Here is a 24,295-nt window from a genome sequence, read left to right on the forward strand (position 1 = left end):
CACGTTATCTTGGCAGCAGTCACAGGCGTCCAGGGGTGTGTCGGCTCCTCTTTTAAGAGACTGCTCGGCGGAAAGAAACTTATCTTAGCCAAAACTACTTTAAGAGTCATACAGACTAGGTATAACTGTTAAATGTCTTTTTTAACATTAAATAAAATTAAAGACTTAATCAAAACTAGTGCTGCAAAAAAAAAATCACAAAAAAAATAAACATCAAAAGATGATATATCTCACCTCCATTTGTTCATCTGCTCATTGATCTTACACTAGAAAGTTGTGCAAGCAATATTCACAAGGTGGGAAAGAATCAAAGTGAATAACTGTATGTAAGATACTATTCACATCCTAAATTTAGCTCACACAGGGCGAATGAACATCAGATATCAAAGATCATAAAGATCATCTTTCATGTGTAATTGAGGGGTGTGTGACTGTGTGCGCAAATATTGCTGACTGGCTCGGCACGGTCTACCCAACACTTTGATGGAGAGCAGCATTATTAGCACATCAGTGTCAAATGAAGCCTGACTACCTCACAATGGCTACAGAATTTAGCTTGAGTGTGCAAGTAGGTGAGAAAGAAAAGAAAAAGCAGGGGGGGGGGGAAATGGGAAAACACAATCTGTTCACCTCCAAAGCTCTTTAATTGCTCGTTTTGTCTACCAGCAGCTTTGTTAGACAGCACAAGGATACGTCATTTTCCTGGCCCTCACCGCTCTATTGTTAAAGTCGTACATATCTACACCCACACACTTGAAAACACCCACAGAGTATTTCTCTGACCTGGGCCCACTGGTTTTAGAAGTCTGGGTGCGGCATGTTGTTTAAAACTATTTTATTTCAAGCTGAAAATTTGAATGAAGGAGCCAGCCACTAAATCTATGCTGTGCTTTGGGTTTTCATTCACACTTTGATTAACCCAGTTTCTTGCAGGCCCACATCCCTAAACTGTGTCAACAAGAAATCAATGGGGATTTCATGAGTTCAGTGCGGCTCTCCTTCCACAGCCGAGCTAAAGGACAGGGCAGTCGATAATCCTTTAATTACAAGTGAGATAATGAACATGTGATGCTCCTCAGGAAGCAGTCAGAAAGCACTGTAATTTTCATGTCCCTCATATTGCCATAGTGACGTGAAGGAAGCCATGTTCCTAATTCATGGGTCACAGGCACAGCAAAGTTGAGATGAGGGGAAATAGTCTTGCACAGGAAAGGAGAGGGGAACTCAAGTCTGATGTAATTTTTTCCAAAATTATAAACAAACTACCTAAAATCAAACAATGGTTAAATGTTAGGGGTCTGAATGGCAATAAAGGATTATAGCTAAAATACATCACCTATAAAAAAGAAAAGATCAAATATATTCAACTCAATGCTGAGAAGTGATACAAAAGCAAAGTACATGCATTAAACAAGATGTCAGCCACTCACAGCTGCACTGTACAAAGTATTAGCGGTTTCTCAGACTCCTTTCTCTTTGCAGTCTGGACTGAATTTCCCTGCCTGTCGTTGGTGGACCGTGATGACTTATGACAGAGTTTCGCAAGACACCGTTTGTGTTTGTGTGTGAGGATATTTATAAGTGAAGGGATTGAGCGCAGGACAAAGCAAACCCCATTAAACTAAGAGCGTACAAGACATTTTGAAAAGAGTTTAAAAAGCAAACTCTTTGCCGCCAAGGATCCGCTTTTGGAGGCCATTTGCCCAGTGGCAAAGGCAGCAGTGCCCAGTGGCAAAGGCAGCAGTGTTGTAATCTGCTATTGTAAGAGGTAAAGTAAACAATTATAAATGTACGGTTATAATGTACAGTTAAAGTATATAATTGTATTATTTTCTGTTTAATTTTAAGAAAAACAACATGTGGAACTTGCTCAGCAGTGAAGAAATATTTCGAACCGAAAATCAACCCTTGGCCTGTGAGTGTAATGTCTGAGAATCTGCGGTTTCAGTGCCAATAGAAACATAGTGAACATTCTTGTGATGACTATGCCATGATTTTCCTGCCTTGTGAATGAACACAGTTACTTTAAACTAATGGAAATTAAACACTAAAACGTACACACTGAAGATGTGTTTATGGCTGTTTGAGAATAAAGGAAAGATAAATACATCACACAGATAGGAATGGAACTTATATTTTCTAGAGCAGTATGGAATAATCTTTTCTGGCAGAGAGAAACTTTAAGAGTTGGCAGTTGGCATTGTTCAGAGGACTTCATCTCCTTTGGAATTGAGAAGGATTTAGCATGTGTCTTTCAGACAAAGGAGAAGAGGGCCAAGAGAAACAGAAAATGGGATGTATGGAACAGATACCACACATAAAAAAGGGAGGCGGGGACATTTCACAAAATGAGGAAAAGGCAAAAACCTTCTGACCATGGAGCAATTTTGTATTATACTGTGGTCCGTGCCTCACTATGGAGAAAGCCTTGTAAACAACAATGTCAAAGTAAACTCGGACTTCACTGAGGAACTCTTTTGACACGTTTATAGCTTGTCTATAACTCACTGACAGAGAGGGAGGGTTATTGAGAGAGTGACGAGAGTTGCAGATCCAGAAACTTTGTAGGAGGAGTATAATGAAAGCTGAGATGGTTTAGAGGAGCTGGTGAGCAGAGGGGCAAGCCTCAGAGCAGCTGCTGTTGGTATGAAGAGCTGGGTAGAAGAACAGAAAGACTGATTGAAGAAAGACGGTTGACTGGGGTATCTTTGAATGCTGCTGAGGCAGAACAGGGGGCCTTATGTAAGGCTCTATTAGTGTGAGTGAGCAAGCGCTAAAGCATTTTGCAGCAGCGGAGCCAGAGCTGCGTCACAGGACTCTCCTTCCCTCTTGATATGATTTTATTTCTTTCGCTGTGTCCCTATGGCCCCGTGCTTCAGGACAGATAAACAAACGACAGATACACGACTAGATGTGGAAAAAGTATGTGAGGAATTAGAATACACATACAATCAATCCACTTTTAACCTCGTCTATCTACTTTTGCAATGGAGCAGAAGGTTTGCAGATAACATTCCTTCATGGCTTCCTACACCACTCTTCACTTATGAAATTGATTTTGCCTTGGTTCGTCTTCCCTGCATAACAGCAGATGATTAATGTGTCATTAGGGCATTGACTCAGAGAGAGAGAGAGAGAGAGAGAGAGAGAGAGAGAGAGAGAGAGAGAGAGAGAGAGAGAGAGAGAAAGAGATGGAGCTTCTCCCAGAGGCCCTCATTTCTGTGAGAGATTCAGAGCCTGGTGCAAAGCTGCAAAACACAGATCAAACGGGAAAAAATGCTTTGACACTAGATCCTCACTTCTCCATAAATCAGGTTCCAGTTAAGCTAAGGTTAAGTGATTATATGTCTGTTATAATCATCTGTGGTTATAAATTGTCTACACTAGCACCTAACCCAGATCCTGAGGCTGACCTAGCAGACGTGCCAGATGCCTGCTCATGTCCTGATCTGACCCGCACAGAAGCCCTACCGTCATCAACCCCCTTTGCATAACTCTATTCACTGAGGGTGACCTTTCACCCCTGCTTGTGTCAGTGCAAGAGCCTTAACCTCTTATGGTCTGGAAGGGGGGGGGGGGGGGGGGGGGGGAAGGCAACAAGAAAGTGTAGAAATGGCTGCATGAAATTCAGAGTTTTGCAAAACTAATTATAAGACTAACATGAAAACAGAAAGAGGAAAATATTATTGATATGAAAAAATATCAACGAGATTAACCACCTGAGAGAGTGCTGGACTCTGGAGGCCTCGTCAGCAGTGTGGATGTGGGTTAAACATCCCAGACAAGAGTGGGGGCGGGTGGCTGTTCCTCTTGACTCTGACTTTCAACAACCGGCTGCAATGTCTCCTATGGGAGAAGAGGATTGGTGGTGGGGGTCGAAGGGGGGCGAAGAGGTGGTCAATGAACTGCCTAGCTTGGTCTAAGCCCTTCCGATGACTCTGAACAGTCTGAGTGGACAACTGGCCGGTAATTATGTTAAAAACAGAGCTGTCATTTCCACCACCAACACCCACCCACCTACCCCCCTGCAGTTGTTTTTTCTCTGGTGTCCTGTTTATGCAGACTCAGTGTTTTCTATTCATGTTATCCTACTGTGGTGACAGTGTACCTGACCAAGGACAGATAAGAAAGAAAAGCGTTTCACATCAATACAAAATACCCCCTCCCCGCTTCATTTCATCAGACCTCGTTCTTCGGTCCCTTCACACTGTGCTTTGTTCTGTTATCAGTGCCCTGGATCCTAAGCTGATGAGTATTGACAGGTAGAACGAGCTCCGCTATGAGGGTGTGAGTGAAAGAGAGACTTTAACAGGACGAGGGAAGGAGAGAGAAAGACACAAACAGGGGCAAAGTTGATAAGATGGGTACGAGTGCAAATACATATATGTGTATGTTTGAATGTATTTGGATGAATATGCACAAGTGTGAGAGAGAAAATATCTAGGTTCCTCCTCTTTCCTCCTCTCAGAGCTTTGCCCATGCTTGCCTAAAAGATAGTGACCTACTTTGCAGCATTTGCAAGACAAGGTGTGAATGCACTGAAAGTCGTACCTGACAAACAACACCTTAAGACAGACAGTGGAAAACACATAGGCTTTAAAGCTTTGGTCTCTGTAAACAACCTTAATCCCCGAAACACAACGGAGGTATTGCCTAAGGTGGTGGGGGGCAAATGAAAATAAATGGGTTTGTTGGCATTAACCAAAGTAGGGCACAGAGTGCAGCAAACGCACAATTAGTCACACCCGCACATGGAGATGTGCAAACTCACTGTGGCGGTAAGTGCAGCCTCGCCACTGTGACCATTACTTTGAAAGAAAAAACGTTGCATCACGCTGCAGTTCAAAAGTGTATTAGTGTTGTGCGACCGAAACTTGGTGAAACTGTTGCACTCTGGGCAAATCCAAGTACTGTCAGTAAGTTTATGTGGTACGGTGCCTGGCCAAACTGCTTTTATAATTTCTGATGAGCGCCACATGCAGTTGTTTTTTATAGACCGAGCTGGGATAAGCTTTTGAAAGTTCATCCGATCAACTGATATTGTGTTTAAATGGTTTAAACCGAAAAGTGATTCAGGGTTAAAAGAAAAGTGGATTGTTTCATGGTGAAAGAGGAGAGCAGGGCCTCTTGTCACCAACCGCAAAACAAAAGTCAATTTGAGCAGGGTAAAGACAGCGACTTAATATGAAAGACCAATGGAGCAGCAGCGAGCCCGGGCAGACATGACCACACTGTTATATAATGTTATGCAATCTCTCTTAGCAGCTGTGTAATGTCAACGCAGAGCTCATTATAGCTGTAACAGTGTGCTCAGATAGGCATCAACATGTTGTGGAATAGAGATGTTAAATATCGGGTTAAAGCCGCGCAGGTGAGGGCAGTGTGGGTTTGACCCAAGAGCTCCTTTCTCCTGTGTTCATTCTGATTGGTTCTAAGAGTTTTGTGACGGCATAAATTCACCACAATTTAGTTTAAAAGCGTGTTCAGTCTTGCGCGCTTCCCAGAGTCACTCCCTCACATCATACATGACCAGTGGCACGTGAAGTTCACATGATGAAGATAGAAGGAAGGAACAGAGGAAAGTGTGGCGTTAACACCCCCCCCCCCACGCACACACTCACGCACACAAACACACCCACCACACCAATGATCAACAACACTGTTTTCTTGAACACTGTAATGAGCGCACCTTCTATCTGCATTTTCAATTTTTATATCCAAACATATTTTGAAACAATCACATACTGTGGTTTAAAAAAATAAGGTAGAATGTTGAATGCCTATTCAATAAAGGGCTGCTGAGATTGTAGAGAGAACTGTCCCTGGTATTTGGTTAATGTATAAGTGCTGTTGTTAATGTTTAAGCACCAACTTGATTCAGACAGTAACCAATAGCAGTTTAAAAAAAAAGGCTTAGGCACTGCCCGCAGCCTCTCCCAGTCCTCTTCCCTGTTACATAATCACTTATCAGTACAGTAGGCTTGTCCCTGGATTCATTTTCTGCTTGCTCTGTGAGAAACTGTGCAACTGTGCATGGATGTTTGCCAAAGGATGATTAACGAATTTCCTGAGCAAAAATGTGTCTGTGTGAATCTTAAAAATTGGCAACAAAGGTTCACTTCCCTGCACTGAAGCAAGACACATCAAGCAAAACGCACAAAAAACGTCATCTTCCTGCCTGACATGCAGAGAGCACTTCACGCTGAGACATACGCTAGCATGGCCTGTGAAAAGAGGGTCAACAAGGACAGAATATAATGCAAGCAAGACCCTGAGATGCTTGATTAGTGAAAACCATCCAAAACACAGTAAACTGATCTATAAATTCTCAACACCAACATCTTGTTACTATCTCATTCCTTAGCTCGCTTTTCCTTGTGTCAAGCGATGGGGAAATTGTGACCCTCATCTCCAGATCTGGCTCGCTTAGGGCATATTTCGTAACTATTCTGGATAGAATACCAAACATGTGGTCAGTTGACCAGTACGCCCCCACACCATTCATAACCCAACCACTGTGCTGTTGCAGCTAGAGGGTGCATTCCACTTCCAGTCAGGACTCGGTTATAGAACACAGGGTCGGAGTTGAGCATGAAAATGTTGATTGTTTTTAACACCACAAAGTCAGAAGCACATTAACTCCTGGACTGGGCTGTATAGAAACTAGAGCTATGCACAAACAGATAGGTCTGGTAGATAACTATGTGCTCCTAGGGTGATTACACTTTTGACCAAACCTCATGGTTACATGCCATGGTAATGTTAGAAAACCATGAAATGACTGCAATACTTAAAGGCGATGTCTTTTCTCTTTGAACACCGATAAAACACAAATAAACCAAAGAAAAAGATACAACGGGGGTTTAAGAGGATTAATGGCCTCTCTGTACCTGTTTCTGGGGACAGGGATGTGGGAGGAAGGGAGGGGTTGTCTTTCTGCCGGTGGTGCGTTTTGCACTTGTGCTGCCCTGAAGCTGTTGGCCAGCTCTGCCTGTTTCCACGGGTTGCTGATGTCCAGATGTTTGAAGCCACCTGGTAAAAGACCGTTGATGCCAGGGCAGTGAGTGGGACTGGCTCTCTTCAAGATCCCAGTGGAGCCAGTGTCTTTATGATCCCCAAGACCAGTCTAGAAAATTAAAATAATAAATGTTACAGTCAGTCATTCATTTCAAGGCTGATATATCAGCATGCATATCCATCAGAAACATTAGGTCTGGTAATACCATAAATTTATATTTTTGGTCGCACCTGACCAACGTCAAACCCATTCTTCAGTTTGATCTGAACTACACGCTTGCAAAATTCATGGCTGTGTGTCTTGCATGTAAAAGAAACACAGTCCTGTTACTGGACCTAATAAATACTTATTTATTTTCCTGTTGTCCATCTACACATTTTTTAAAGTTCAGTATCAGTAGCACATATCAGGTTTGCTTGTTATTAGCAAGCATAAGTTCAGAAGCTGAAAAACATAGATCTTAAGTCACATACGAAAGGTAAACCAGAGAGAACCTTCTCGGATTACTGCTCATAGATTTTGGGTCATCTGCGTTTCAATCAAGCAGCTGATCTACTTCCCATAGCTTGGTTCATGCAGAGTGCATACTTTGTTTGTTTTTTAAGCAAACTTGTGCTCTTTAGCAAGCTAGCTATTCCACCTCAGAGGTTGTCAAACGTTCATGACAGCAAACACTTCAAGTAGACTTGAATAACTAGTAAACTATGTAAATCTATGTAAATCACCATCATATATATGTAATGGTTAGAGTAGAAAGAATCCGAGAGGTTGATGTTGAAAAAGCAACAGAAGTGCAAAGCGCAAAGGATGAGGTTGGATGATGTTGTGGTAGATATTGATATTATCAGATCACATAATCCACTGGAGGAAAATTGTGCTGATTAATGTGCACGTGTTGCTGTATTGAAAACCTGCCTCTATTGGGCACCCAGTACTGTTGTGTTATGTAACTATCAAAACATGTGGAATAATTAGTATTGACCATTTTGCACCTTTTTGGCATGATTAAGGTGTTAATAGTTTGCACACTGTGATATTGATAGTGTGTTGAAATAATTGGTTAAGTCTATTAATGAAATAAATTGATTAATACAATATGTTTAAGAAGTAATTGTCACATTTAATATGAGAGATGTATTTTGATTTATGTTGGCATGCGTTTGATTGTATACTTTTAGAAGCAGGAGAGAGGAGAAGAGATGAGGAGAGCGACAGACAGATACGACAGCAACAGACCTTAACAAGAAGCGGAGGGCATCAGATCAGAAAGGACAGACTGAGCATTTGTCACAGTTCAAATTTGTCACAGTTCAAAAAGAGCCCTTGTCTCACAATAGAAGACGATGCCATGAGACCAGCGTTGGTCAATTTTCAAAACTGGCAGCAGGAACAAATGAAAATAAGAGCAACAAGTTTATCTGTGCATTTAAAGATGGTCCTTCAACATGCTTCTAAATTAATAATCCATATTGGTTCCGACATCTTTGCAGCCTCCTCCAGACTATTGTCCTCTGGTCACAAATCCATCACATCTGCATAGTAATTAATTGTTAATGTCCGCCCTTGCTCAGATTGTTGTCCTGCTGCACTGCAGCTTCACTCTATTTGCACATAGTGATTGTGTTTATTTTGTTAACTTCTTTTGCAGTCTATTTTTACTGCACGTCTATTTGCACAATCAACACCGCAAATTTCCACTGGCAAATTTCCACGTTGTTGTCATACCTCACATTCCTTTGACAATCACATAATTACGGATGCAGAGAAAATGTGCAGAGTAGTGTTGACTGGTTGGGTCATCTGCATTTTGCAGACGGCCGATCAGAGGTTGTCAAACATTTTTGGAAGTAGACCGGGTGGCTGTGGCTGAGTGGGTAGAGCGGTCATCCTCTAACCAGAAGGTCAGCGGTTCCATCCCAGTCTTGGGCAAGATGCTGAACCTCATAGTAAAAGTGCATGGGTGCAAGTGTGGAAATCACTAAGAGTTGTCATTAAGACTGGAAAAGCGATATATAAATACAGACCATTTACAAATGGATATAACTGTGGAAATCACCAGTGAGAATATTAAATGGATTGAGTAGAAAGAATGTGTTGAAAAAGCAGCAGAAGTGGATGATGATGTGGATGTTGTGAGTCTTATATGTTGTTTATTTTGAAAAGTGGGGTGGACGTGTTGAGATTTCTGGGCTTGGCAGGGCTGGACTGCCCCCCCCCCCCCCACACCCCCACCCATCCTAACAACGCCTCTGCTGTAGCTCCACCCTGAACTTGCCGGTGGGAGTGAGCTGCGTGGCCGCTAGTTTGAAAGTCCCTTCCCCCCTTTCTGCTAAACTTTTGCACACAGAACGAGCCGCCGCCATTTAATCCGTCTGGATGCGACGTGCGAGCGAGCGAGCGAGCTCAGACGGCCGTCGGTGAAATGACCGACACTTTGCCGAGGAGGGTGGAGAGTTGTTGAGTCCGGTAAAGAACACACAACACAACACGGTGCGGAGCGGCGAGTGACACAAGTCTCATTATAAGCTGTCAAACTTCCCAGTACACAGCGTCACGGTACATGTTGTGTTTGTTGACACTTGACGGGAGTCACACACACACACACACACACTGAAAACACGCCCGAACGTCACTTACTTTTTCCGCGTCGTACATTATCCGAGCACCCGGAGCCGGTGCGCTCCCTTCCGCGGGTGTTCTGCCACTTTTCACCTCCGCCGAGCTGACGTCCATTACGAATTTGTAGAGGACGGGCCCGCGCGTGAACACCGGCATCACGGGGCCGCTCTTCTCCGCCGCGAGGACCCGGGCGTCGCGGAGCACGGAGCGGCCTGCCCGGCAGTTGAAGTCCGCTCCAACGCCGCCGCCGACCCTCGTCCCAACCGATGACTTCTCCGAAATGTATCTGGAATCCATTTTTCTTCTTTTCTTCTTCTTCAGAGCGGGGGGCGAGTGGAGACTAAAGAAAGAAAACCAGCTTTCTATAGGTTTTAGTGCAAATTGCTGGAGTCTGATACATTTATCGGGATTGTCTCGACTGGATCCGACTCTTAGACTTTCTACTCTACATGCAAAGTTTTCGTTTTTTCCCACCGCCGCCTCCAGCAGGATCTCCAGCTGCCGCCCGGTCCGGACGATTCAAGATTGTTTTGCCTCTTTCCTCCAAACCCACGCCACGCCCCCCTCTGCCTCGCCTCCATTGGGCCGCAGCGCGCATAAACATCACATTCTGGCACGCTTCCACGGCGAGGCGGGCCCTGATTGGCTGCCGCCGCCGCGTCAATCACTGTGTTTTTTAATCCGAGTGATGTGGGTGGAAGGACGGGAGGGGGGCGTGCCCTGCAGTTTACCGGCCGGTGTCTGTGGCCGACGCCGGAGACCTGCGCGGCAACTGCGCATTTACCCGCCTGCAGATGGTGATCTAGCGAGCCGTGCCAGTGTTATTGCACGAACCAAACTGTGCATGCGTGTTATTATCGATGCAGCGAACCTCCTGAGGCCGAATGTTTACTCCAGCAGAAGTTTCTAAACTCGATCTATTATGGGACGTGTCTTAAAACCCCAGTTGTCATCGTGTAAACATTAACATGATGGCGTCTGCAAACACTGAGCAGTGGTGTTTTAGAAGCCAAGATCGTCTGCTTGGGTACAAATTATGATATCACGGTATATACACGTTAAATTACAAGGAAAACGAAAGTATTAGCATTGAACTTTTATTCAGTTTAAATGTGATAGGTAAATTGGCTTCCAATTGTTTCAAAAATGGCCTCAGTGTTAAAAGTACATTGAGTCCTATTAAATCCTATTTTTGAACCGATCGCATATGAGATGTTAAATCTTGAAATGGAAAGTAACCGACCGTCTGTATACATGTATTAGAGTAAAAATACAATATTTTCCTCTGACATGTAATGAAGTAGTACAAAATATAAATATTCAGGGGAAAGTACCAGTACCTCTAAACGTAATACATGTACTTCCACCGCTGACAATAACATGAATCCCTGTACTAAATAATGAACCCAAGACAATTACACTCCAATAAACACGGAGACTGTCATGCTACAGTGGGTTATTGATTTGCATCCAAGCCATCTTGAGGTCTAGTTTGTGACTTGATTTTGCATTATAAAGTGGACACAATAAGAGACACTTTGTTTTTTATTCCCTTGCAATGCAAAAGATAATATTTGAATATGAAAATGGGGGAATATATTTTTCAGTACCATGTAGATACACATTGGAGAATGTAGTCTCATTGCATAGTATTTGTTTGGCAGAACTGTTCCTGCTTACATTAGATGCATATACGTGAGATTTAATATAATTTTGTAACAACTTGCTTGATGTAGTCTTGGTAGGATGGACTTTTTGAACATCAAACACGTTTTATTTTTGAGAGATGCAGTATATCAGTGTTTGTTTCCCTGTCTCAATATAACCTATTTCTAAAATGCCTGCAGAGCCCCTTAAAGTTTATTGCTTACTACTACACAAACACATTTTAGTGCAAAATGAATTTATTGTAAGCTACAGTTATTACTGTGAGGCTGCTCCAGAGATTTAACCTGGTATAATAAAGTGCATGAAGCAATAACACCACAGGCAAAAGACAGAGACGCGTTATAATGTGCCACTTTATTAGAAAAGTAAAAACTCACTTAAATATTTTATGAAGGTTAATATAAAACATTACAATCTTTTGCATATCTGCACTGTCACTATATTTTTTTTATTATATTTGCTATTTTTAGACTAAACCCTGTGCTTTAAGTACATACAACATTGGCTACAGCTGTCACAGCAGTATTGGCCCATGATTATATCTGAAGACGATTAACAAACAGCATCTGTAACTGCATGGAAAGCATGAAACACTTTGCATCCACAAAGTACATTGTGTCTGTGATAACCATCTTTTTTTCAACAAATAGACTGTATACTGTATGTCACATTGGAACAACATCAGGACAGCAACAGATTATTTTTTACACATTTACATCATCATACTCGATTTGATTGTGCAATGAACGTCCGTCTTGATCGGCGTGTTGTGACAGTGCTCAGCAAAAAATATATCAGATCAGTGCTTTCTCTTAGGATAAAGAAAAGGTGACGCGTAAAGTGACAGCAGAGGAGAAGGATTAAGTGTGATAGTGATTTCCTGCAGCATTGTCTAAAGGCAGCCTCAACAGAGCTTGTTAAGCGTCTCAGCTGTTAGCCATTTCTCATATCAGACAGTGGTTGAGCCGTTGGTGCATCATTCATATCAGACGTGGGGTTAGAATGACCCACAGCCTCTGTCTCACCCACCCATCCCAACACCCCCCCCCCCTCCCTCATATCACTCCCCAGAGTCCCTCAGAACTGGACATCAACGCCACTCCCCTGCACAGCGAGGGAGCGAGGTGGAGCAGAGAAGAGAGAGGCCTGTGTCGGTTACTGGAGCAGAACACAGCCGGGGGAGGAGTTTATGCAAGGGTCGACCAAGTGGAAGCAAAATGTGCTTCTTCCCCCAACTGAAAACGCACATGGCTCAATGTTGAGAGTGTGTGTTGCAGAGTGTGTTGCTGTGTGTGTGTGTGCGTGTGCGTGTGTGCGTGTGACCGGCTGCCTGGCAGTGTATGAGTGTACACACGCTATGGGTAGGAGGAGGGTCTTTTGGATCCATGTCCATTTGCAGCGATCCTCATCCACTCCACACTAGCTGTTCTTCATCTCCCTCCCCCACCTCCATCGCTCTGTCTTGCTCCACCAGAGGGGAGGATAAACAATTCTCTGCCATAAACTCTTTGTGCTCTCTCTCTCTCTCTCTCTCTCTCCTCTCTCTCTCTCTCTCTCTCTCTCTCTCTCTCTCTCTCTCTCTCTCTCTCTCTCTCTCTTCTCTCTCTCTCTCTCTCTCGTTCTCTTCTCTCTTCCTCCGAGTCGTTGCTTTGAAAAAAAGAGAAAGTAGAATGCTGCTTTGCATCACGCAGCAAAAAGTACAACAGAAAAGTTCAACGAACAAGAGGTCAATTAAGTACCACAATATTTGTTTTCATCTCCATATATCAAAGCATGCACTTTTTTGATCAAGCAGAAAAAATTGCACCAACAACATAAACATACTGTTTTTATGGCAGTGGCATGAGCTATTTAACCAATGGTATTGTCAGTAGTTAAGAAAAAAAAGAAACAGTGCATAAAATACAGAGTGCAATTATTTTTACATACTTTCAGACGCAGTAGCATTTGTGAGCGTATGTTACTAACATTTTAAAACCCGTTTTTTCTTTGTTTTCTGATGTTTGTCTCAGGGAGCTCATTCCAACGCGGCCTCCGTCTCTCAGCCTGTGAGCAGTTTGTATCCCTCTCCAACTCTTTATTTTTATGCCCATTTATTAAGGCTCTTATGTTTTGTTTTCTTCCGCTGTTTTAATGATCCCCAAATCTACATGGGAAAGACAGTGTTTACAATGGGAGAGAACTCAGAGGCTGGAGACGAGGGTGGGGGATGAGGGCGAGGGGCAACCTTCCAAAGGACACTCGCTGGCAATTTCGTGGCCAGCTCTTTATTTTCTTGGAGCCTGAGGCTTCTGTTGCTGTTTCAACCATCAGACTTAAGTCTGGTGAGCTGCAGGGCCACTCTGGTTCTGTCTTGAGACCATGGGAGAGAATCAGGACGGCGTTTTGGAAACACCCTTTAAAGCACACTAATGCACGATTAGGCAAACCAGTCCTGCAGCTGACTAGTGCAAAATTAAAATGGTCCTGAAACCAAGCCAAAATGTTATGACATATTTACTGCATGGCATGAAACATCCTGTGCTATTTTGGACACTTCACTTCCTTATTATTTTGTAGCTCTTAATATTCTTCTCTCAGTTGATCCCAGTAATACAGTAAACATCTCACATTGTGAAATCTGTCACCCACTCGATGCCCCTGACCTGATCACTTTACCCTGCATGACTCCGCCAAGTCTGAGTGTGTCCATGTGGGGGTGTGCTGAGGTGTGTCATCATGCCTCTGGCTACAGATGTTTGTCAAATCTGAGCACCGATTGTTAACTAATCTCATAATTAACTTTATTGCGCAAGAAGTCCCTTGTCATATATATCACAAGGGCTGTTATTGGTAAATGCTAATACATGTAGGGCACGCTGTAGGTAATCTGTGTAACTGTGACAAAAGGCTTTACTGGCCTCTTTGTCTAAGGAGAACTACAAATTATGTGGGCTATGTTTGAACAAGGCACCACAATGCAGTCGGCCAGGCAATAGGCCACTGTGCACCGAGAACCTGTTTCAGATGTTTGCTTAGTGAGAGCTAAGCACAGCAAATCTCTGTAACATCCATCTGCTTATATAACATAAGCCTCACCAAGATGAGGCCTATGGGTGTGTGTCTCTGTGTGTGTGTGTGCTTGTGTACTTGTGGTTGTGTGTGATTATGGGTGACAATGGCTATCATTGTGCCTTACACTGTTAATACATCCAGGCTCCTTGCTACTACACTTTATGTCCAGTTGTGTTTGAGTTTGCCCAATGCATGCACATTTCTTTAGTTATATATATATAAGTGGTTTTTTTTCTCTCATGTTGTGAGTTTCATCACATACTCTTTAAAGAGTACGGTGTTCTTATAAAAATAAAGATATTATGGAAAATGATGCACAGACAGGTGAGTATGGTCAGTGACAGTAGGTCTAAGTTGTACAGTTAATTCCAGTTTTTTCTTTTCTTAGTTTTTTTTCTTGGTTGTTCAAATGTATTTGGTCCATATTTGGGCTGGACTAGGCTTAGGCTGGTTCTGAAGTGCAGACCAATCAAGGGAAGTCTGAACCTGGATTAAGACCCTGTTTGTACCTGATGTCAACACAAAAATGGATCCTCATGTTGTTTGTCTATAGAGGACTTTGTTTCTATGTACAGTAACCTGCTGGCAGGTGAACAGGGTCCCGTTCCCGACTCATCACCATAGGGTTCTGGGGCCCCTCTGACTGTCGGCCAGCTACAGGCCAGTGACGTACATCTCCATCCCATCATTGAAGGTGAAGATGGTGGTGGTGCTGGCGCTGTTGCCCCCTTGTTTCACATCACTGATGCTCTCATAGAAGTTTTCCCCACCAGGCAGGCCTCTAGCAGGCGGGGCGGTGGGTCCTGAGCCCTGAGGTGCCGCTGATGCTGCCTGTTGTTGCGGCTGCTGCTGTTGTTGTTGTTGTTGTTGCTGTTGTTGTTGTTGCTGTTGTTGTTGTAGCTGCGGCAGCTGCGGCGGCAGTGGCGGAGGCGGCGGTGGCGGCACCTGCTTCTTTCTCTTCAGAGTGGCACTGCCCCCTGGTGTGCCGTTATTGGTTCCCCCCTGCTCACGTTTCCGGTGGCTGTCGATGGTAGCGTACGCGGGGTCAGACTCGGCCATTGCGCATGTGGACCAGGACCTGTCTCCAACCGACTCATAGCAGGGCTCCTCTTGGGAACGTGCCGGCCCCTGGACTCCTCTGCCTCGACCCCGGTTTCCCCTATCCCCACCGAAGGAGCGCGGGAGGGTCTTAGCTCCGTTGTTTTCCATAGGAGCTTTCTTCTTCTGGGATTTACACACGATGGAGTAAGTGTCTGCAATCTGAGGGCACACAGAAGACAAGAGGAGAGTATGGTGTCAGTTAATGGCCCTGAACTACAGTCCAACTATGTCCTTCAGTGTATGGGCGAAAGTACTTGAAATAGAAGGTGACTGTAACTCTGCTTGAATCATGGTCTTGTTTCTATAAGTGAAGTTATACAGCACAGTATCACTCTTTCCCACCTTCAGTCTCATGTTTCTGAATTTGCTGAGAGTAGACTATGTGCACATTTCAACATTTAAGTACCTATAAACTGTAAAAAGGAACAATATGTTAACATGAGAGTAAACATATGATGCTCTTAATTTGGTGTTTGAGCATGGATTGTGTGGGTGTGCACATGTGTTGACAGAGCTTGCTCTGTGCTGTAACCTGACCTATTTTGACGGGGTAGGATAAGACAGAGTAAACTGTGTTATCAGTCCGTTGAGGTCTAGGCACAGAGACAAAGTTAGCTTTGCAGTGGACGGACCTGTTAAAATTTCACCACAACTGCTTTGGCAAGAGAACAGCAGGGTATGGTGTGAAAGATCTGGATGATAGCCAGCTTGCAGAGGGAAAAAGACTGTGTTGTTTCTTTAATGGACTCTGCTCTGAATGAGGCAAATGTACTTGTTTCCTGACTGTGTTTACTGCAGGTGTATGCATGAGTCTGTAAATACAGTGTCTCTGTGTCTTTTCTGTTCAAGTGTGCGCTTTTTACAGTGTAGAGCTTCTGGAGAATTCGGATAAACCAGCGCTGTGACCTCTGGCATTTCTGTGTCAAAATTCCACGAGGAGAGCACAGGAGCAGAGGATTGTGGGACATGGTCATGTTTACCTTCCGTGTTCACACCCAGACTAACAGCTCTGCTCTCGTGGCCCTGAGAAACACTGGCTATGAAAACTCTCTCTCTCTTGCTCTCTCTCACTCTCACTCTGGCTCACTCTCTCACTCTCTCTCTCTCTCTTTCTCTCTTTTTCACACACACACTCACGCATAGATTTGTGTTCTGCTCCAAAAAAACTGAAACCTGAGAGCACTAACAATGGACAAAGCTCTCTGAGTTTGTGTGCTCGCCTTGCCTTTACTTTCATGGAGCCTTTGTGTTTTAAATCTTCCAAAAGAGAAACATAACATCAGGAAATGTGATTAAAGTGAAAACTGCTTTGACTTTAATTGTGGATATCTCTCTCTCTTTCTTTCCGTCTCTGACAAACCACCAGCGACACGGATACCCAGCCCCCACAAATCTCTTGTGTGACCTTTTTGGATAAACAAAGACCCTGGCGTATGCTACAAGTGTGTGCACACAATGTGCATTATGTGTGTGTGTTTGTGTGTGTGAGTGTGTGTGCGTGCACGCGCATATGTGCAATTGCGCGAGTGTGGGTGCATCTGAGCACACAGAATTTGCAGCTCTGTGCAGCAGAGGAAGGAAGTCACAAGATGATGGGGATTTCAAAACTGGGCTGCAGCTGTTGAGGAAGCCTGTGCACTGTATGTTTTCTTTTCTTCTCCCCTCAGCCTGCTCTTCTCTCCGTTAAGTCTCGGCTGATGCTGCTTTAACTCTCTGCCCAGACTGTGGAAAGTCCTTTTTAATTTCTGCACACAGCGATTATCCATGGAAACACAACAGTATTCATAAGCGATGCATTTTTGTGTGATCAACTTTCTGAATAGCAAATACGGTGCAAGTTTCCAAGCGGTCTGCGAGCAGTTGCTACTCCTCCGGTAAGACATGCTCTGCGCAGCGTGATTGGTCGGGGAAGGCAGCGCCTCCTAATAGCCACAAAGGGAGTGGAGCAGAAGGAGAGAGCGCCAGAGGAGAGGAGGAGATTTAGGTGGGAGTGGAAACTCAACACCTTTTGATGGCTGCAACTGACAACCTCCAGAGGATACAAAGTATATGGGCATGTTAGGGCAACAACAAACTAAACAGTGGAAAAACACAGCAAATAAGGAAGAGAAAAAGTTTTAAAAAGAGAAGAAAAAAAACTGGACTGAAAGTTAGAGGCAGATAAAAATAAATTGGGAGAGCGATTGCAGAACGCAGTCAAGGCCAGCTGCTCTGTGTACCAGTCTGACTTGCAGAGGAGTAGTTTAACTATTGAGCCAAACAGCGGAGACTTAACCCTTTAATCTCCACATACCGCAGCTTCCTGAACTTTCTGGTTCAACTCTGTTTTAAACAAGAAAGTTACCAGCAGCTTAAAACTTCATACAACTTACTTCACTCCAACATGTCTCCCTGAATAGATACATCAAAATGATCTTTCTTAAATTAATAATCCAAAACTGTGTGAAGTCACACAACACAGAGCTACACTACAATCAAAAAATACACCACGAGAGTTACTGTCCAGCAGAGAGGGAACACAGGGGGATTGATAGAGAGATGACTGAGGTTGCTGTGTTTGGAAGCTCATGTGCTTGTGACATGATTGGTGAGTGCAGGCTTCCCCCCCCCAACTATCACCACCAGACGCACTCCGCCACATATATACATGTAGAGCTCATCACGTTCTGTCTGCATGCACCCAGGAGATTAAACAGCGATCCCTTAAACGAGTGAATGCAAAGTGGTGATTATTCGGCAGCAGGTGATAGTGATGTCTGATCTGGCATTGTGATTTACAGTCGAGCCGGCGGGGGGGGGGGGGGGGCTGGGAGATTGGGGTCAGGGTTCAGGCAGGGGGGTTGGGAGTGCATGGATCGATGTAACGAAACCACTGGTGGAAGCAAAAACCTCATGACAGGCAGGTCAAAGGGCAGCGGAAGCATGATGGCGTGCCCAATCAAATCCCCCCCCCCCCCCCCCCCCCCCGCGCTCCGTAAACACAGCAGTCACAAATCAGAGACATATGCGTCTTTCTGTCTGCCTGTTGTCCTTCCGCTCCCCTGTGGAGGGGTTCCCCCTTCCTAACAACTACCCCCATCACCACCGCACACACACACACACACGTGCACTACCTCCTTTGCAGTTGGGGGAGATGGGTGCCCCTGTCCGTTCTCGCCACGGAGTGGAGGTGGGTGCAAGGTGATGATGTCATCGTCCTCTGGAGGCTTCCAGATGTACTGCTCCCCGTTGCCCATGAACACGGCCTCCTGGTAAACAGAATCAATTGAGGTTCTCAGGCAAGTATTGTAATTATGATGGATTCGTTCTGCAATGATGCAGAAATGTTTAAAACATGTAATTAGATGTAATAATAACACAGTGCTGTGCTTGATTGTGTCGGGGTTTTTTTACTTCCGCAGAAGAGGTGGTGTTTCCACCGCTGTCCGTTTGTTAGATGGTTGGTTTGTATGTTAATTTGTTGATAAGCAAGATTATACAAAAAAAAAACTGATTGGATTTCCATGAAACCCGATGGAAGGATGTGGTCAGAGAAGAGACAAATAAGTTTTTGCGCGAATGCAGTTTTTATTTTAGTTAATTTGTTTACATTTTTGTTGATTTATCAGCAAAAATGTCTTTGATCTTGATGAAAAATTCAGACATATTTATTGAGCTGATAACTCTGAGTGTGTGAAATTTGGTGCTGCTTGATTGAACTCAAGGGAATAATGGGCCTTGGCTAAGAAATGCACTCTACTGATTGGCATTCAAGTTTTTGGTCCAAAGACCTACGAGCTGTCAAAGTCTTCACTTGTCAACAGTGTCCTTGTTGCACAGCATGAGCAGATTGTGCATGTGTGTCTGTGTGTGTATATATGTATAGGTGTCAGAGATCATGGCTGCATGATTGACAACACACTTACACTGTGAGAATAATATGCAAATCTTTTTTTTATCAAATTTGGTCAGTGCTGCTCTCATCAAAACGAGTCATTAAAGTGTCACCTCTGCAGCTTTCTGATGAGAGATGTCTCTATTTCAATATCAATGTGTTCCTGTTGCGCTCTCCCAGGGCAGCTCTTAATGGCGCGATCCAAACAAACGAATCAGCAAGTGGCACCGTCATCAAGAGAGTGGGCGTTGGAAAACAGTCTCTTCAGCTGGCAGCTGCTCTGAAACCAGCTCCTAACTGGAATCAGATGCTACTGACATTTCCTCTCCTCTGTTGCCACAGCTTTATGTTTCTGTTACTACTGAGTGAAGTGTCACCACAGCAGATTACTGAATGGCTCGTGCTGCGCAAGTGTCAAGGAACAGCCTGCCCAATTGTTGAGCGTTCATTAAGAGTTTTATTGGTTTCTCCAACCTCTGTGAATAGTCTTTCCTCGAGGATTCAACACAAATCCATTTAGTCCGGGACGATGCTGCAAAAACACAACCCCCCTCGAATGTGACTAGTAATTCTAATGCGGTCCTAATCAAGATTTTTGTATCGTATCTTCATTTTCTGGCCGTTAAATAGCAGTCATGCACGATCCTTCACCGAGAAACAGCAGAAAACCAGGCTGGATGTGGGGAAACAACAAGAAAACGAGTAACTGCTTTTGTTAAATTTCTGTCATTGCTGCTGGAGAGCAATTAGAAAACAATTAGAAAGCATGAGGTGGCATGTGCACATGCGACCAGGATGATTGAACGTTTATAAGCTCCTCCTGTGCAGTGTGGGGGAGTAATAGAAGCCGCGGCAGAGTAAATGGCTTCAGTATGTGACCATTATTTATCGCAACAGTGGCTGCTGGCTACCTGTTAGCCTGTTTCTAGAGAGACTTGCTGATTGATTCAATGACAACGCGCACACACACACACACACAGGCAGCTTGGAAGCCTGCCAAGCTCTTACATAATACATCCTTCCACTCTCGACACTGGCCACTCTGATACCGTGCTGCGCAGCACAGTGCAACGGGCGGAAGAAACTCACGTATTCGCAAACATGCACACAAACGCACACACTATCAAGGATTTAAAAGACACGCAGATTAAAAGTGCAGGTCAGCAGAGGGGCCGACATTCACGGCTAAAGCAAAATAGTTTATAAGTCTCCTTAAATCACAAACACAAAAGAGAAAGTCATGGGTTTTCTTTGCTCTGGAAAAACAGACAAAATCATAAACACAAAGCAGACGTGTGTGTGCGTGTGCCTGTGCGTGTGCGTGTGTGTGTGTGTGCGCCAGCAAACCCACAGGAAAAGGCTGATCACCATCCGAGCATTGTGTCTCTATTTCCCCACTGCCCTTAACTATTAAATCTTATCCCAGCTGGAAGTATATTATTATTTTGGTGGTATTATATTCTTCAGGAAAGCAATGTGTGTTACATTGCTTCTACGAAAAGTGTGACACAAATAAAGTGATGATTGATTGTTTAAAGTTGGTCAGTTAATACATTTTTGGGTTAGGGTTATTAGTTCAATTAAATAATGTATAAGCGGCTGGTATAATTTCATCTGAAGCCATTGACTGACTAAAATAATCGAAATCCTCCAGCGTAACCATGAGGAGCGGTTTGCTTGTGGACAGTGGCCTCTGGTGGTGAGCGGGCAGGCTTACAGCGCGGAGGGGTGGAGGGTTTTGGCAGTGACGTGCGGGGGGGGGGGGGGGGGGGGGGGTTCTGAGGTTGATGGGGAGCATATTGAACCGATGATTCCTGTACCTTTGGGAAGGAGTGCAGGTGGAACGGCTCCAGCGGCTTGCGTGGAAACTCCTGACTGCGGTGCAGGGGAGGAGGAGCGGCGGAGGGTGAATCACTCACGCTCGACTGGCTGTCTGACTGGCTGTCGGCCCCGTTGTTTTCCTTCCTGCTCGTCTTGTCAACCTTCAAACATCGAGGCAACAGAGAAAAGCATTATCTATAAATGTGTACGCAGCAAAAAAGTCCACCGAGCATTTTAGGATTTTTCTTAAAAGAGTGTCGATACTAATCTCCCATTTATGTTAATTGAACCTAATGAGTCAAAGCCTGATAAGATAATGAATTCCTTTTTATTTCTACATGCAGGCTTATTAAAGTACATTAAACATCCAATTCCCTGATAGCTCCAGTCTCTGGTTCAGTGTAATGTCAGTAAATAGGTTTCATCCAATCAAATCACAAAACCTTCAGAAATGTTTTAAAATCTGCAAATCATTGATCATTTGTTAGTTGGTGGTATCATCTGCCTGTTTGTGTCTGTGTCAACACAGGCTGACCTTCTTTTTGGGCAATAATATAAAGTACAAAAATCCATAAAAACCGAACTATTCATTTACTGTATCCACACAGGGGGGTGTTATCGAAAAAAGTGATATGTATGTTAATAACATTACCTGTTTGAACTTGCGTATGGACGCGTACTCGGCTGCAGTCGGTTCTTGAATGGCCAGGGATTTAACAGAAGACAGAGGGGAACTAGTGACGGCGCTCACCCCATTGCCTCTTCCATTCACCGGACCATTAATGGTGCCATTGCCCCTGCCGTTCCCTCTGCCGTTCCCTCTGCCGTTCCCCCTGCCGTTCCCCCTGCCGTTCCCTCTGCCTCCCTGTGAGCAAAAAAATATATCTGTTTATTATTATAATTTCATCAACTGCCTCTGCAGCTAATACTTGTCGAACATGTGTCCAGAGTTGACTGGGTCTGTATGTTCCATTGCATTTGAAGGTATAAAGCAAGTGTTGGATCTGTGTGTATATACATACGTTCCCATGCCCGTTTCCATTGCGGCCTCCGTTGGAATGAGCTGGCGGGCTCTGGGCAGCCCTGACTAAAGCTGGCGTGTTGGATGATGTGGACGGCGGGGCGGAGGGCACCTTGGGGCCCGTGTCCCCCTCCCGGACGCCTACACTTTCGTACAGGCCATCGTCCAGGCCGTGGGTCGGGGTGGGGTTGTTGCGCAGGCCCACCTCGGTATATGTGTGGTCTCTGGCCTCCACTACTCCTGACCCTCCTACACCTCCTCCTCCTCCCGCTTCTCCTCCCGTCTCCCCTCCCTCCCCGTGGCCAGATCCCTGGGGACTGGTGGGGATCTGGGGTAGCTGGCGCCCATGGGAGGGCCTCAGGTCTGTCTGGGAGCAGCGACTGTGGAGGAGCAGGAGGTCCATACTGGCTGGACGGCTCTTACCAACAGCTGCACGGAGAGGAAGTGGAGGAGGGAGGGGACAGGACTGAAATGGTGAAACAGCTCGGGGTTGTTTGTCATACATTGTCACACACAAACTGTCGGCCCTCACTTACAGTTTCCATTGCAGGGAAAGCGATTGATCTCGTGCAGCCTGGTGTCCGATTTGCTCATGGAGTTCAGTTTGGGATGGCGAAGTGTGCCCTGCTGTCACACACACAACAGGACACGTCAATACAGGAACAAACCATGCAAACACACGCACGTGCATCTGTGCACACAACCAGCTGTAGAGGGAGGACGCCACACATGGAACAGAGCAGGAGGAGATGGAGAGAATAAAAAACGAATGCATGTCTCACCATATTTACAGATGTCCCTTTCTCTCCGGCTGGAGGGTGCTTGGTCTTGCTTTTTCTGACACAGCATCAAAGTGAGGAAGGTCAACAGGAGCCGGTGGACAGAGAGAGAACATACACACACTCAGAGCGCATAGATACTATCAGCACCCGGCGAGGGCACGAGTGTCCTTGCTTGATAACAACAACCCAGTCAAACAGGGAGGGGAGCGTGCGTCGGGACAAAGTAGAGGATGTCCCTCAGAAAAACTTAACTCTACTTTACTTTTTTGTTTTTGTTTGTTTGCTTTTATCTGTCTTAATAATAATAGATGATAAATAATAATAATAAATGTATTCCATATGTTTTGTGGAGGCATGTGCCAAGACCCAAGGAAGAATCCCTTAAATCTTGTTGTATATTGATCAGGATTTTTTTTTGTCAGGGGCATTTGGGGATTTCAGTATCTTGCACAAGGACACTTCGGCATGTGGAAGGGGAAGACTGGGGTCAAACTAACAACTGTCTGGTTAGGGGCCGACCTGCTCTACCCCTTGAGCACAGCCGCCCCCAACCAGGAGACTATTAACTGGAGGTATGCCCTCTATGAGTGCCATTTTAGTTTTCATTATAAGACCAAATAAACACATAACCATTATGTTGTTGTTTGCTTTAAGCGGATCCTCATTGCTGATGCATGCTCTGGCATCGGTGTGAGAAGAATGTATCTTCAGGAGTGTTGTGGATCCCGGTGGATCCCCGGTGGAGGCTGTAGCCATAGGAAACAGTTGATATGGTGAGAGAGACACGAGATGAGAAGAAGTAAGAAGACAAAGGCTCCAGAGTGCAGGTGAGAGAACTGCTCTCGCAAGGTGTAGGGTGAGGATCGGCATCACGCAATGTGTGAGATTTCAGGTGAGACAGATGGTGTGAGAATCACACAAATAGACTCAACTTAACATACAAGTAGTTTGAACAATATCTGAGCACTAGAAATACACAAAGTGCAGCGCATACCTCCACGAGTAATCCATTTAAATTCAATCAAACTGTTTCAAAGGGCCCATTCATCATTCCCTCGCAAATTGGGCCAAAATGCCCCAAAAAAATAAATTAGCAATGTTTTAGAGCGTAAAACTAAATCCTGGATCTGCACCTTTGTCCGGCTCTACATCACAAATCAAAGATAGGGTTGGTAATATATTTGTTGGAATCCTCTTCATGTTCCGATCATCATAACCAGAGACGATCGGCAGAAGTTAGCGAGTGAGTCACGGGAAAGTCGGCTTCTAGCAATTATCAGTTCACATTTCGTGTGTTATGTAGCTTTGACAATATAGGGCTGATGAGAAGGGATGAG

General features: G+C 44.6%; 2 protein-coding genes across 3 annotated transcripts in view; both read right to left on the reverse strand.

Moving 5' to 3' along the window:
• Nucleotides 1-10,435, reverse strand: part of slc2a4rg (SLC2A4 regulator) — a 39,015-nt gene extending 28,580 nt beyond the window's left edge. Inside the window, exons 1-2 of one of the 2 annotated variants that reach the window (XM_062392242.1) lie at nt 9,656-10,435; nt 6,891-7,126 (exon numbers count right to left, since the gene is read on the reverse strand). In XM_062392242.1, the coding sequence (XP_062248226.1) occupies nt 6,891-7,126; nt 9,656-9,934 (515 nt within the window). In that variant the 5' untranslated portion in view covers nt 9,935-10,435. The remainder of the gene's footprint in view (nt 1-6,890; nt 7,127-9,655) is intronic. The other variant, XM_062392243.1, reaches the window with a different exon arrangement.
• Nucleotides 10,436-12,909: 2,474 nt separating this feature from the next.
• The window catches only part of LOC133956884 (uncharacterized), a 38,586-nt gene continuing 27,200 nt past the window's right edge, over nt 12,910-24,295 (reverse strand). Inside the window, 7 exon segments of the mRNA XM_062392244.1 lie at nt 12,910-15,619; nt 18,574-18,708; nt 21,155-21,316; nt 21,808-22,011; nt 22,013-22,605; nt 22,713-22,803; nt 22,959-23,013. Of these exon segments, the coding sequence (XP_062248228.1) occupies nt 15,014-15,619; nt 18,574-18,708; nt 21,155-21,316; nt 21,808-22,011; nt 22,013-22,605; nt 22,713-22,803; nt 22,959-23,013 (1,846 nt within the window). The 3' untranslated portion in view covers nt 12,910-15,013.

The sequence above is a fragment of the Platichthys flesus genome, chromosome 7 (assembly GCF_949316205.1).
Source record: "Platichthys flesus chromosome 7, fPlaFle2.1, whole genome shotgun sequence".
In the NCBI taxonomy this organism is placed as follows: Eukaryota; Metazoa; Chordata; class Actinopteri; order Pleuronectiformes; family Pleuronectidae; genus Platichthys; species Platichthys flesus.